Source organism: Myxine glutinosa, chromosome 7 (genome assembly GCF_964187855.1).
Source record: "Myxine glutinosa chromosome 7, kmMyxGlut1.1, whole genome shotgun sequence".
NCBI classification, from domain to species: Eukaryota; Metazoa; Chordata; class Myxini; order Myxiniformes; family Myxinidae; genus Myxine; species Myxine glutinosa.
In genome coordinates, this window is record NC_136267.1 from 23562843 (window position 1) to 23577045 (window position 14203).

A 14203-nucleotide genomic window follows, 5' to 3' on the forward strand; every position below is an offset into this window, starting at 1 on the left:
CAGAAATGAAGTTCTTAAATCCTTTGAAAGAGGTGGATTTGGGGTGTATTAACGGGGGTAGAAAAGATCAAGGTTTTGGAAGGGGGAAGATAAGAGATGGTGGTGAACATCTGTTTTTAAAACATGGAGGGATGAGTGGGATTGAAGAAGTGAAGATAAATTAATAATTTTTTTTTTTTGCCTAAAACACTCCCCGACCCTCAATGATGAACCCCCAAGTTTGACAAATGCCCAATGTCCATCTCTGAGAATAATGGCGACAGACACACGCACATCTCTCTTCTATATATACATTTATATTTATTCATATTGAACTATAAAAGAGACAAACAAAACTGGTATCACTATATTTGTTGCTGCATAATGATCCGTTTTTGGGGGTGGAGGAAGACAAAACGTGGTGGTACAAAGGTAGATTTGACATGGAATAATCAATCAATAATACAATGACAGCATGAATGTCACTCAACACGAGAGAAATAAATTGCAACTGAATGACGTCTCGCTCTTCCTTTTACACAATGTGCGCTTAGTGATAATAGGTTAACTGGCAAAGCAAGCTAACTTTCCAGCTGATTCCTCAAGAATATTTCATACAAAGACAAATAAAATTCATGATAATGCCTACAACGGAGTAGTTATCCATGGAAAGTAGGGCAGGCAGAATGGCAGAGGTAGCACTGAACGAGTGGCACCGATGGGCAACTTCATAAATGATGCAAATAGCAACATGTTGCTTAAGATTGGATCAGATACATGGACAGTGTCAATATTGAACTACAAAATAGATATTGATGTGACTGCGTCGTTGGATTTGCCTCTGCCCATGTGACATATCGACCCACTGTTACGTTTGATCTCAATTAACGGTCATATGAGAAATTAAAGGTCACATGAGATAAAGTGGAAGGGACAATGACAGATGCTTGTCACTCGAGTTATGGTCTACAAAATTATCTTCAAAGGTCACAAGACCTTCGACCTGTTGAACCAAAAATGTAGCTAGTTCATATTTGTATCACCGTCTATACTTTTGCCAAGTCTGGTTGAAAACTCGCCATTAACCCAGATTTTGTATGTAACATTCAGCTTGAGAAATGATCTAGTCCTCTCCAGGTTCTTCTGGGTAGCCTCCTGGTTTATCAATGCCTAGGCTCGAAAAGTCACAATCACGAGCCTGTGTTGTGCCCTCGATCACTTCCCCAACCTCCATCTGGGGATAATGTGTGGTGGGGAGGGGGGTGGGGGGTGGGGGGAGGGAGGGTGAGGAGGGTGAGGCGGGAGCAGTGGAGAGAGACAGAATGAGTGTGTTAGCGAGTGAGTGTGAGACATAGATTGAGTATGTGAGAATGAGAGATACAGAGAGTAAGTGTGAGAGGGGGAAAGAGAGAGGAGAGTGAGTGTGTGTGTGAGAGATAGAGTGGTGTGCCAGAAAGTGTGTTTGAGAAAGAGTGTGAGGAGAGGTAGTGGGTGAGTGTGAGAGGTAGAGAGAGAGTGAGTGTGAGATAGTGAGTGAGTTGTTTTTTTTTTTTAAGAAAAAAAATTAATGTGCACAGAACCAGTTAAATATCCCTCATTCATTCGTCTTCAGTTGAGATCTGCTGACATTACTTGGTGGGCATTAAATATCCGATGGTGTCTTTCACAAAGAATAGGTGAGTTATTGCGGGAAACCTGGGGAAATTTAAATTCTCTGCCATAACCAGCTCCAGTGGAATAACAAGCCTAGCCAGCTGGGTCGTGCAAAAATTTGATCCAAACCCCACAATGTGGGATTAATTAGGGCAGTTAAAGTGGTAATCGTAGCAGTAGTAGCAACAGCACAACTATCCACAACAATCTCACGTTGTTGCACAGGACCCACCTCTGTGCCTCTTGAAAACATCTGTGAAATGTCTCCAACAACATCTATGTGCCTGCTACTGCTGCTGTCCTGAAAAATGCAAAGCACAAGAACATGCACAACGTCACACTCAAAGCAAACTGAACAAGCAAGGAGGTAAAAGCTGCTCTGCAAATTCCACTAAAAATAAAATAAATAAATAAAACATTGCTTGATAAGAACCATAATGATCAACATGGAAAAGAGGAAGAGAAATGAGTTGATAGGAAATATAATTAGTACAAGGGAGACACAGTGGAACGTCATTTTCTTTTTCTTTTTTCCACCCTCACTTTTTCACCTTTATTCGCTGATAAAATCGTTTTCTCTGCAACCGCTTAAGCAATTAACATGAAGCTTTCAACATAGAAGCACCGACCCATATATAATAATAGGCAGTGTGTGCGTGTGTGTGTATGTGTGCGCGTGCGTCTGTCTCGTCCATAACTCCAAAACCATGAAACCGAGCAGCCCAAAACTTTGCATGCATACTTCTCGACCTCCAAGGGAGTTGAATGAATGAAAACTTGGTGTTCGTGTGTGTTAAAATACACTCTTTGAAGATGAATTACGAGGTGCTCATGCCAAAAAAAAAAGTTCAAAAAGCCTTACGACAATGGCGGTCCACCATGTGGTGAGTCCACCATCACATCGCTGGGTTCTTAAGCTGCCATTTTGTTTCGACCGATTGAGATTGTTCACCCACTAGTAGCAGGGAACATGAGCTAAGTTTAGACCGTCGTGAGACAGGTTTCCTACGTCGTAGCTGCGGATATAAATAACCACCTTTAGAGGCCATTTTTCCCCGCAAAGCGGGGGTTGGCCTTTTTCGGGAGCCGTGGTTGTTGTTGTTTTTTGGTCCCCTTTTTGAAGCAATGTTTTACGGCCGGATGCCCTTCCTGACGCCAACCCTTTTTGCCGCCTTTAACGACAACCAGGGAATTACCAGTGAACTGGTACTCAATTAGCCGACCTCGGAAGGATGACAGGCTGAGTCAACCCCCCTGGCGTTAATTCAGCGATCTACTGGGATTCGAACCCAGGATCCTAGGATCCCCTTCCCTCGCCTCCACCTCTCCCCTTCCCCTCACTCCACCTCCACCCTTCCCTCCACCTCTCCCCTTCCCTCCACGTCTACCTCTCCCCTTCCCTCCACGTCTACCTCTCCCCTTCCCTCCACCTCTACCTCTCCCCTTCCCTCCACCTCTACCTCTCCCCTCCACCTCTCCCCTTCCCTCCACCTCCACCTCTCCCCTTCCCTCCACCCTTCCCTCTCCCCTTCCCTCTCCCCTTCCCTCTCCACCTCTCCCCTCCACCTCCACCTCTCCCCTTCCCTCCACCTCTCCCCTTCCCTCCACCTCTCCCCTTCCCTCCACCTCTCCCCTTCCCTCCACCTCTCCCCTTCCCTCCACCTCTCCCCTTCACCTCTCCCCTTCCCTCCACCTCTCCCCTTCCCTCCACCTCTCCCCTTCCCTCCACCTCTCCCCTTCCCTCCACCTCTCCCCTTCCCTCCACCTCTCCCCTTCCCTCCACCTCTCCCCTTCCCTCCACCTCTCCCCTTCCCTCCACCTCTCCCCTTCCCTCCACCACTCCCCTTCCCTCCACCACTCCCCTTCCCTCGACCACTCCCCTTCCCTCGACCACTCCCCTTCCCTCCACCACTCCCCTTCCCTCCACCTCTCCCCTTCCCTCCACCTCTCCCCTTCCCTCCACCTCTCCCCTTCCCTCCACCTCTCCCCTTCCCTCCACCTCTCCCCTTCCCTCCACCTCTCCCCTTCCCTCCACCTCTCCCCTTCCCTCCACCTCTCCCCTTCCCTCCACCTCTCCCCTCCACCTCTCCCCTTCCCTCCACCTCTCCCCTTCCCTCCACCTCTCCCCTTTGCTTCCCTCCACCTCTCCCCTTCCCTTCCCTCCACCTCTCCCCTTCCCTTCCCTCCACCTCTCCCCTTCCCCTCCACCTCTCCCCTTCCCCTCTCCCCTTCCCCTCCACCTCTCCCCTTCCCTCCACCTCTCCCCTTCCCTTCCCTCCCCTTATCCCCCTTCGTTCAGTCCCCCTCCACTCCCCTTATCCCCCTTCTTCCTCCTGCACTCCCTCCTCCCTCCCTTCCCCTTCCCTCCATTTACTCCTCCACTTCCTTCCCCTCTCTTCATATTCCCAGCAAAAAGTGACTCCGCGTTACCCGGCAACACCGCATACTTTTGCTAGTAGATAATATTTTAACAAAGATACATGATTGGATGGAAAATGCAGCCGGCGTTCCAAAAATTCAGTTTATTGCAGGCATGGGCTGCAGAGCTTCACGTATCAGGAAAAAACGGAGCCTCACCCAAATTATTTTTCCTTAATTTATCAGTTACCGTAGGTGGATTTAAAATTTAAAAAAAGAATGAAACCTTTCCCCAATTCTTACATTAGTGTATGACAGCTAATGATTTCTATCTTGTATTTATTTTGTAAAAATTATAATAAAAAAATCCACTGGCATTATGGGGTAATATGTGTAGATCAGTGACAAAAAATCTCAATTAAATCCATTTTTAATTCAGGCTGTAACAACACAATGTGAAAAAGTCAAGGGGAGTGAATACTTTCTGAAGACACTGTACAAGGTCTGCCTCTTCCTCATCCCTCAACCCTCAACCATATCCATACCAAGCCTCTACCATAGGTTACACAAACCACGCCAAAAGGGAAAGTTAAGTTCTCAGTGCTACAGTTCATTAAATCTAATAATTTATAAATCACCAGAATTATAAAATAAAACAAAAAATTAACAGTTAAAGCAATTATTTGAGGCACAACATTCCAACTAACCCCACTGGGCTCCAGCAGGCCATCATCACTGCTGTCGGTAGCTGCTGTATCTGTGGCTGAACCCAGAGCATCCGGAGGTGGCGGCATGTATCGGATGGGCAACAAACGCATGTGCAGTGGGCAACGATCCTCCCAAAGTCCAGCGGGCACAGGTTGTGAGCAGGGTGCACTGGGTTCACCTGGGCACAGCTGAAACAGCAACTGTGCCCCATCCTGGCAAATGTCTGATAACATCATTAAGGGTACCGGGTAATGAGAAGCAACCAGCAAAGAGTTTCACAGGTAGCAATGCACACACAAACTCCCGTGCTCTCTGTGGTCAGATTTTAACTTTCAGTAACACCCTTCGGTTCAGTACACATGCGTCGGAGGTGCATCCTTGATGCAAAGATTTCCGACACGTTACTTATAGAACCACCTTTTGAGGCCATTTTTCCCCGCAGAGCGGGGGTTGGCCTTTTTGGGCACCGTGGTCCCCTTTTTGAAGCAATGTTTTATGGCCGGATACCCTTCCTGCTGCCAACCCTGTTAGTCGCCTCTTGTGACATGCAGGGAATTACCAATGAACTGGTACTCAATTTGCCGACCTTGGAAGGATAACAGGGTGAGTCAACTTCCCTGGCGTTAGTTCAGCGATCGACTGGGATTCGAACCCAGGATCCTAGGATCCCAAGCCGGCAACCTAACCGCTAAGCCAACACAAGACAGACACGTTACTTGTGAAATACAATAAAAAAAAGTTGGAGAATGAAGTCATACAAAATATATTCCAACTTGAGCGCATATCACCAAATGGGCAAACAGAACATCGTGTGCTTCCTCACAGACAGACCTCTGCAGTATCAAGGACAGGGCCTTACTTGTCCAGTGAGGACTAGCCAATAAACTTTTGGGGGAATCCAGTCCATGATGGACAGCCAGTGAGACGGAACATTCATGGATCAATCGATTCCTTTGTAGGACCCTGTTATACATAATATGTTCATTCATGACAAAATGCCAATATTGTTGGAGACGTTGATTGACTGATAAATCAATTACAATTGATTTTTAAAATGAAAAATTATTAGAACATTATTCATTTTCTGTACATTAAATGAAGGTCGAATTTGGTTTGGAGCAAATTGATGCAAAGTAAAAGAGAGTGGTCGGCGTCGGCGCCCCTCATGACATGCACGACACATCACGCAAGTTACATTTTCGAGTAATGAAATACTCGATAGAGTGCCGTTTAAACCGTGCATGCTGCCAAGTACTCCTACTCGCGACCGGCACTCAAAATAAAGTGTTCCAAATTTCGAGTTGATGTTTGGATCATTGAGAGCAAAAGAAGACAATTGACAAAATAAGAAATAATTGACACGAAACATTCAAGAGAAATTTGCAAACGCAGAGGTATTATGCGGTCATTCATCACACACGGCACATTTGAATATTTATATACATATATATATATATATATAAAGGATACGTGAAGCACAGTGCTTGGCGAGGGGAAGAGCGCGCATGGCACAACGAACTCCATCATTGATGGACATACATTGTTGCAATCCCCGCTGCCCTGAACAACCCTGCGCACACACACAAACACACGCAATGGTTTCATTCAAAAACAAATAAATAAATTAATATGGGAAATACCCGTGTGCTCACCTGGTAGAATGAAGCAGTATACTACACCGACTAAAGGTATTTTAAACAGTATCACGGTATTTTAAACCAATGTCAATGGTTGCTAGGAGACCAGGCAGCATTTAGAATGATACTAACGTAATCACAAGACTTTAAGCAAACAAAGCTACCTTTTTAATGTCGTGAACAAACTTGGGTACAGCACGGGTGGTGAAGGTTGTGGTCAAGTTTAATTGAAATTGTGTGCGTAGTTTCAGAGAAGAAAGCAAATACCTATTTTGGGAGGGGGGCAGGTCAAACCTGGACCCACTTTGATGCACCCCCAAAACCTCGATTGTTTTTTAATGCTGTGAACAAACTTGAGTTGTAACATACCAAATATAATTTTAGCCAAGTTTGGTCACAATTCCATCAGCAGTTTTGTAGAAGTTGCAAGTGTTTACGGACTGACGGATGATGCGCCATCCCATAAGCTCCCCGGAATTACGTTTGAGGTGAGTTTAAAAAAAAGTTTTTAAAAAGTGCCAAACTGAGAGTCTTTATAGTGCAAATGTATTATTGGGCAAACATGCAACGGGTATAACACATTCCAAATGATGATATTTGATAAGTTTTAAAAAGTAAAGTAATTTATGTTATTTTGCCTAACTTGCATCCCTTGCCTTCATCTATCTATAATTCCAGTAATCTCTGTTTGTACGTTTGTACGTTTGTTTGTCTGTGACCGCTGTTTCTCGACAACCACGGGTCCGATATACTTTTAACTTGCCAGGTATATTGCTGGGGACCCGAGGATGTGCCTTTTCAAGGTTTCATATTAATCGGACAATTACTTACCGAGCTATGTCCAAAAAACGATTCAACCAATCAGAGAGCAGCGAACTATCGCGTGTGCCGAACGTGGCGGACACACTCTGCCTCGGATGGCACATTTGAGAGCGTATTCATTTATTTCACGTTTGCAAACTATGTTGGCGTTAAACTATGTTTTAAAACTAATAAAAACGAATTTGCGATTCATTCGCTTTCCTGCGCGTTTGTGCACGCGATGGCGATTTCTTTACCAAACTCCGGAAGCCGTTCGCTTTGGACCAAACCATTTCATGTAAATAGAGGGGGGGGATATAATTTTAGATATAGATATAGTACGGGCAATGCCCTAGTAAATTTAACTCCAACAAGTCTGAGATGCCATACACATTGAACGGCAGTGTACAGTTTAACATTATGCGATAAGCTTGGCTTTTCCGTTTGTTTTGAAACCACTTTTCCCCTTTTTTGAAAATGGGATTTCCTTCTTGAACCTCTTCTTCTCAATATTGGCGAATATATCTAATATCAAACTACAAACATATAACCATCTAATATAAAGCGACAAACATATCATCCTCCAATATCAAATCATGTAATATTTTACCTTGGGCTTACTCAACATTACTATATATCACATCGAACATAAAACTCTGAGTTGGTTTAATCTGGGCAACAATGTCCAGCTCAAGTACATTTTCCTGTCTCTTTCTCTACATTTTACATCTGCACAATTCGTGTAAACATAATGTGGCATCGTTGAAGGCCAACAAACTGCAAGACAAACGTGATCTAACACAATCTATAAAAATAGGACCACGGGTACTTAAGCTCACATAGAACAGGAGCAACAGTCACTCAACCCCCCTGCAAACCCATAGATCCTGATGTTTTATGCCTTGAATAAACTTTGGTACATCACAGGCGATGAAGCTTGTGGCAAAGTTTCATAAAAATCGTGTATTTGGTTCAATAAATAATGACTGAAGTGTTTACGGACTCACTCACTGACTGACTGACTGACTGACTGACTTACTTACCTACGGACACTGCCCGATTGCATAAGCTCACCAGACAAAAGTCCAGGTGAGCTAATAATGTCATAAATGTAACTGGTATGGAATGGTGAGAGTTTTAAAAAGAAAAAAAATTCATACCACATTTGAATGCCCTTCAGATGTCCGTGCTCGCCGCACTTTTAGCTGCTCTTGGAGAATGGCTTCGACCCCGTAGCGCCTGCGATATCTTTTCATGGCACGCAACCTGCGTGCCTCCTCTGTCACTCCTCCCTCATCAACCAGATGGCTGGAGCCTGCTCAGGTGACGTGCAAGTAAGATTTGTGCACATAGGCAAAGGACATTGCACTTTGAGAAAGTGTCATCATCAGATCGTACGTATTGTTTTCCACAAAGCATGTATTTTATGCTCCTCAAGCATCATTGTACAAGAAAAAGACCAAATACAACTTCCATTCATTTTGATTGAAGAGAACTTGACCGATTCTTTTATGAAAGCTGATCAAGTCCATTGCCTCACAAGTCACGTTAGTGACTCGAGCCAAGCTATTCTGAGAATACAATGAAGAAGCCTTCGATACCACAAACATATGCTGGGAATGCAAATTAAACGAATTTATATCTGTGACCCAATGGGTGAACAGCATGTTGCCTCCCCCCATGGATGGATCTATGCAGCATCAATGATGATTGGGCCTTACCAGCCTGTTCCACGTAAGAACCCGGGCCAGAGGAGAGGAGTGAGGCAAACGTGAATGTGGTTCTGCTTAATGGGCATCGTCAGCACATTTAGCTCCACCTCCCCCCAACCACCCCCCTTCACTCCACTGGCTTGCTCGACAGGGCATCTCAGCTGAGACTTTATTTAACTTGAGAGTTCATCGAACACCTTACCCAGCGCAGTTTTGAGAAAAAGGACATGAGAGGGTCTTTCCAACTGTAGCTTGGCGTTTTGCACGAACCAAGCAGCGCAAGGCACCACCATATTTGTCTGAATGCTGAATCTCAGTGATCTCAGTTGCACGGGCCTCAGGACATGACGGAAGTTGTAAAAATTACTGCTAAACGGAAGTTGTTAGTTTTTGAAAGGGCCAATAAAGTGATCTATGTTTTACAGCTTGATCAGTATTCAATTGAAGTAAAATTAAATTAAAGTTTTAAAAGTTGAATAAAAAAATTAATTCTGACGTCTACCGTCATTGATGCAGCGACTTTTACAACACCTTATTTAACACGTTATATTAGTTCTTCATGCCTGTTTGTGTCCTTCATTCCATCTCTATAACCTTTATTCCATCTCCAATTCATGTTCCACAGTGTTCAAAATGCAAAACTATATTTCAATGAAGTAGTTCTTCAATGGCAGATGACACACGACAGACAGACACATAAATAACCAATTGCCTAACCTTGCTTTTTGCTTCACACATTCAATTTTTTTATATGCTACAAGTGCATTTTAAAACATTTTTTAATGAAACTTTGTATATACAATCAACATTGGGGGGCACATGAAATATGTAAAAATTTCTTCTGGATTTGACCCCGGTCCATGCCCCTCAGGGCTGGGAACGTCAGGTTATGGGTGTCAAAGGTTTTATTTTATTTTATTTTTTATTCAAAATTTGATATTCTTTCATTCATTACTGGTGGAGCTTTCTGCAATCTATCAACTTTGCTTTACATGACAAGCGTGGGGATTTGCAATGACGTGCAATCGAGTTCACGCCAGTTAAATTTGAGGGGCAATGGCTGTGGAGCACAAATTTGTATCAACAAAGAAGCTAAAGAGTGAACAATATATATATATATATATATATATATAATTATATATATATATATATATATATAGTTACGGAACCCAACGTCGGCCTATGGTTCCCCTTTGAGGGGGGATTAGTCCCCTCGTTTATTACTGACCGATGTGGTCCCTGAAGCTGCACCGCGACCTCCGGAAAGGCCGGTGAGCAGCTTCGTTCGCGACCGCGGATAAGATGTTACTTGATTGCCGAGCGGATGGCAGCCGCGGCCCGAACCATTAACAAAGACTAGACCCGATTCCTTAACGTTGGCCAAATCGTGCCACAGGTATTCAATTGGGAAAAGACAAAGACGGATGTGAAGAAGAAGAAGACAAAAAGGGTTTGCAATTCGACTATAATTTATTATTACTATTTACAACCAAAATAAACCAAGGAGGAAGGATAATAAAATAAAGACAGAAGGAATCAAGGAGACAGTGCAACGCTAGCTTACCTACAGTCTTAATTAATACCCCAGGACAAGACACACAAAACGGACGACAATCAAACTCACACGAATGGGGAAATTGCAGGCAGGAATGGAAGGACTGGAAGGAGAGGAAGGTCCCACGGGAACCGGAGCTGGAGCTTGATCCCGCACGGGACGTCGGGCGGGACCTCGACGGCCACCGATGCCACCGCAATCTGGCTCCCGCGTCGCAGCGGGTCGAAACTGTGTGGTCTCAAAGCTGGTGGTGGTGGACTCCAAGCTGATGGTGGTGGTCTCCAAGCTGGTGGTGGTGGACTCTCTGTGGTGGACTCAACTCATCTGCTTAGGGATCGTGGGGACTCAACGTGGGGATCCCTTACTCATCTGCCTAAGCAGTCCCTCCCAACTCCCTTTTGAGGCGTGTGGCGATCAAGCCGCCGGCCTTTTGGAAACGCCCATCGGGTCGCTCTCCGCAGTCCGATTGGTGGGCACGGGCTCTCTGGCTCCACCCTTGATGACGATGGGCGGGCACGCCCTTCTTCCCAGAGCTGACCACGCCGTAATGGCGGCAAATGCAGTTGGCAGTAGAGGCTTTGTGAATGGGAATGAAAGGGGATCTATCTATTTGAATTCGGTGCAATGGAGTATTAATTAATGGAAGACAAAGCCTTAACCTAATACACAGAATAAGGAAATAAACTACCAACAAGGAGGAAATCTATGATTGGCTAACGTGATTGTATATGACCTAACTAAGGGACGCCCTTTTGACCTTTATACACAACTGGAGGAAGGAGGGTGATATTTTACCATTTACTACACAATAAAAAAAAAACACAATTCTCATATCCACAACAATATATATATATATATATATATATATATATATATATATATATATATATATATATATATATCTCTTACTATAATTCACCACATGTCCATCCATCTGTCTGTCTGTCCGTCCGTCCGTTCGAAGGTACCGCAAAATCCGCCGAACCGATCGCAACGATATTTTGGGTGGGTAATCCTGGGATCTCCAAGAGCAAAATAGGCTATTTAGTTTTTCCAATTTCAGCTTTGGTCTCCAGCATTCTCAGGTTTGGACTCCCGCATAACATTTGAGCTCGCATAACGTTCATTGTGACGATGTTTCCATTGTGACGATGTTGTTTTCCCGGGTGCCGCACAAATGGCTGCACCGATCGCTGCACGGCTGCACCGATCGGACTCGGTGACCTCGGACAAAGACCTTTTATAAGGACAAGGGGATTGAATCCCTGCTTGAGAGAATTCCAACCCCCTCCCCGCCATCACGGCCGTCTCTCCAACTCACAATCCCACGAGATATGCGGAAAAGACGACCCAAAACCAATATAAACATCATTAAACATCATTCGTATATAAACATCATCAAAAGTCTCCATCGCTGTCTCCATCGATCTTGCCAAGGCCGTAACACCTATCGGCTCAAAATACTTTTAACTGTTGATTTGGTAGTTTCTACAATGAAGGAAACACGTATCGGAACACGTATCCGATTCAGACGAAACTAGGTGGATGAGTTGCTTAGGTGACAAGAACAAGCCGATTAGATTTTAGTTCAGGTCCAAATTCAGATCCGGCCTATCGGTGGGATACAAAACGTATACTGTTCAGCCTGGCAGAGGTATGTTCTCTACCGAGTGCCGTTCTCATTGTATTTGTAGGAAATACCTCTACTTGTATTTAGACTCCAGAATGCCCTAACTTTTAGCAACAGGAGTAAACGAGCCATACCCATTGTAAAGCTTGTAAAGGTGATTCTAAACACACAATTCAAAAACGGTCGTTTTAAGCTCAGAAACAGCACCTGCAGATTCCTCTTCCTCCTGACGGTTATGCAAGAATTTGTGTCGACGTTCTTCCATCATGTGTTGTAGTCTCTTGAATTGATCGATGTAGAGAGATTGAAGCCGGATAAGCTTGTTGCGAGTGATCAAAGCCACCTCTTCTGCCGTGTATACACCTGCGTGCCTGTTCACAAGTGACAGGCTGAAGTTGTGAACCATCTCACGAGTTGCCAAAAAACTCACAAAATGTGCAATAAATATCAATTTCAATATGTACATGACAGACAAAATAAAAAGAAAAACAAGCCAGTTAAATAATCGAGAAGACTATCAATGACAAGAATCAATGAGGGGAGGGAGGCAATCACACATCACTTGGTAATTTGATAAATCAATAAAACAAAGGAAACACAAATATGTGGGGAATTCAAAAGGTTCTGTGAATAACATACAATACTGTACTCAGAATAATTCAAGACCCCCAAAGAGAAAATTGGGGGGGGGGGGGAGGGGTTGGGGGGGAGAGTGTAGTGGAGCGAGTGGGGTGGAGGGAGGGTTAACCACCACTCAACAAATATTCACTAAACTGCCGACATGGGATTCCTGACTATGTCAGCTCACTAGCAACATAGGATAAGTCGTGTTGAACATGCCGATCAAAATGAAACACAATCATTTCCGAAGCAAACGTTTTGCAATTATCACCCCCCTTAAAAAAATAAAAAATAATACCTTAATAATTATAAATTGGCAAAAACAAACTTGTATCATACTAAAATACGTAATTTGGCATCTATCTGTCTGATGGTTTTTTGACCGCGATACATTCCGTCGTTACTTACTGTTACGGATTTATGTGAATTACTATTCAGGTCTTTGCTTATTAATGTGTAGTCGATTAAAGGTTGTTGTGATTAAAGGGTCAGGAGCCCTTCTGGGGAAAAGGAGACCGGAAACGGAAGGAAAAAGACACGAGGTCCGGGAGAAGCGGCGATCTTCCTCTTCCTCGCCGAGCTCCGACGTGAGCGGTATTGATATTGAGCAGCGTGGGGGGACGCTGCGTTTGAAAGCCCGTCTGGCGAAAGGAGTTACCTGCGCGGGGTAATTACCCATTTACACGTCAAGTTGCCGTGGGTTCGTGCACGGAACCAAGCGTCCAGCACAGTTCGCCTCACCGTCTACAAGGACGCGTACGGGTCACACCTTGGGCCTCGCGTGCTGGGCAGGCCGCGCGTTGCTTTGCCCGCTTTGCTTGGCAAGGAGGTGTGCGCTGCAGCCGTGTTCCCGGTACGTGACGTGTACGTTTGGGAGCACGTCAGCCAGGGGTTCGTTCAACTGCCCGTGTGCGGAGAAGCCGACCTTCGCCTTGGTCTGGAGGGGCCCAGAGACATTGTGAGGGACAGTGACCAAAAGGGGTCGTGAGTGGGGAAAAGGGGGAACATATATAAGATGGTCATCTTAGTAATATTGGATTGATTGTTGATGGTTGTTGATTGCTTGGGGAATATATTATTGATTACTCCGGATCCTTGGTGTGGGGTTTCTTATTGACTGGAATTCATATTGATTGCGTTACGAAAGCGTATAAATCAGAAATCTTTCTGGCGGAGTTCCTCTCACGGTCCGGGGGTCACCGAGACCAGGTAGTCACCGGGAGGACCACGTAACAGAAATTGGGGGCTCGTCCAAATTACAATTTGCGGATTCGCAATTGGGTCTACGTCCGGGATCTATAAAATTTTCTAAATTTTAGTCCGGGAAAGAATTCCCAAGAGTGGGTACTTTTCCAACGTTCCTAAAATTGTTTTGCTCTGTCGACAAAACAACAACAAAAAATAATAATAATAATAATAATAACAATAGCAATAATAGTAATACTGTTGCTTTTCTTTGTTGGAAATTTCTGGGGGTGAAGGTTAACAGGTGTTACCAGTAGTCACCATGGCGTTTGTGGCACAGAACTTTGCGGTAACCCCTAGTGAG

At 44.5% G+C, this 14203-nt stretch overlaps 1 protein-coding gene across 4 annotated transcripts in view; it reads right to left on the bottom strand.

Moving 5' to 3' along the window:
- Positions 1-189: 189 nt before the first annotated feature.
- KANSL2 (KAT8 regulatory NSL complex subunit 2) overlaps positions 190-14203 on the bottom strand; it is a 64903-nt gene continuing 50889 nt past the window's right edge. For all 4 annotated transcript variants that reach the window (XM_078781371.1, XM_068121940.2, XM_078781370.1 and 1 more), the window contains 6 exons: positions 12241-12404; positions 8297-8451; positions 6169-6268; positions 4698-4921; positions 1865-1933; positions 190-1213 (listed from right to left, as the gene is read on the bottom strand). In XM_078781371.1, coding sequence (XP_078637497.1) covers positions 1103-1213; positions 1865-1933; positions 4698-4921; positions 6169-6268; positions 8297-8451; positions 12241-12404 — 823 coding nt within the window. In that variant the 3' untranslated portion in view covers positions 190-1102. The remainder of the gene's footprint in view (positions 1214-1864; positions 1934-4697; positions 4922-6168; positions 6269-8296; positions 8452-12240; positions 12405-14203) is intronic.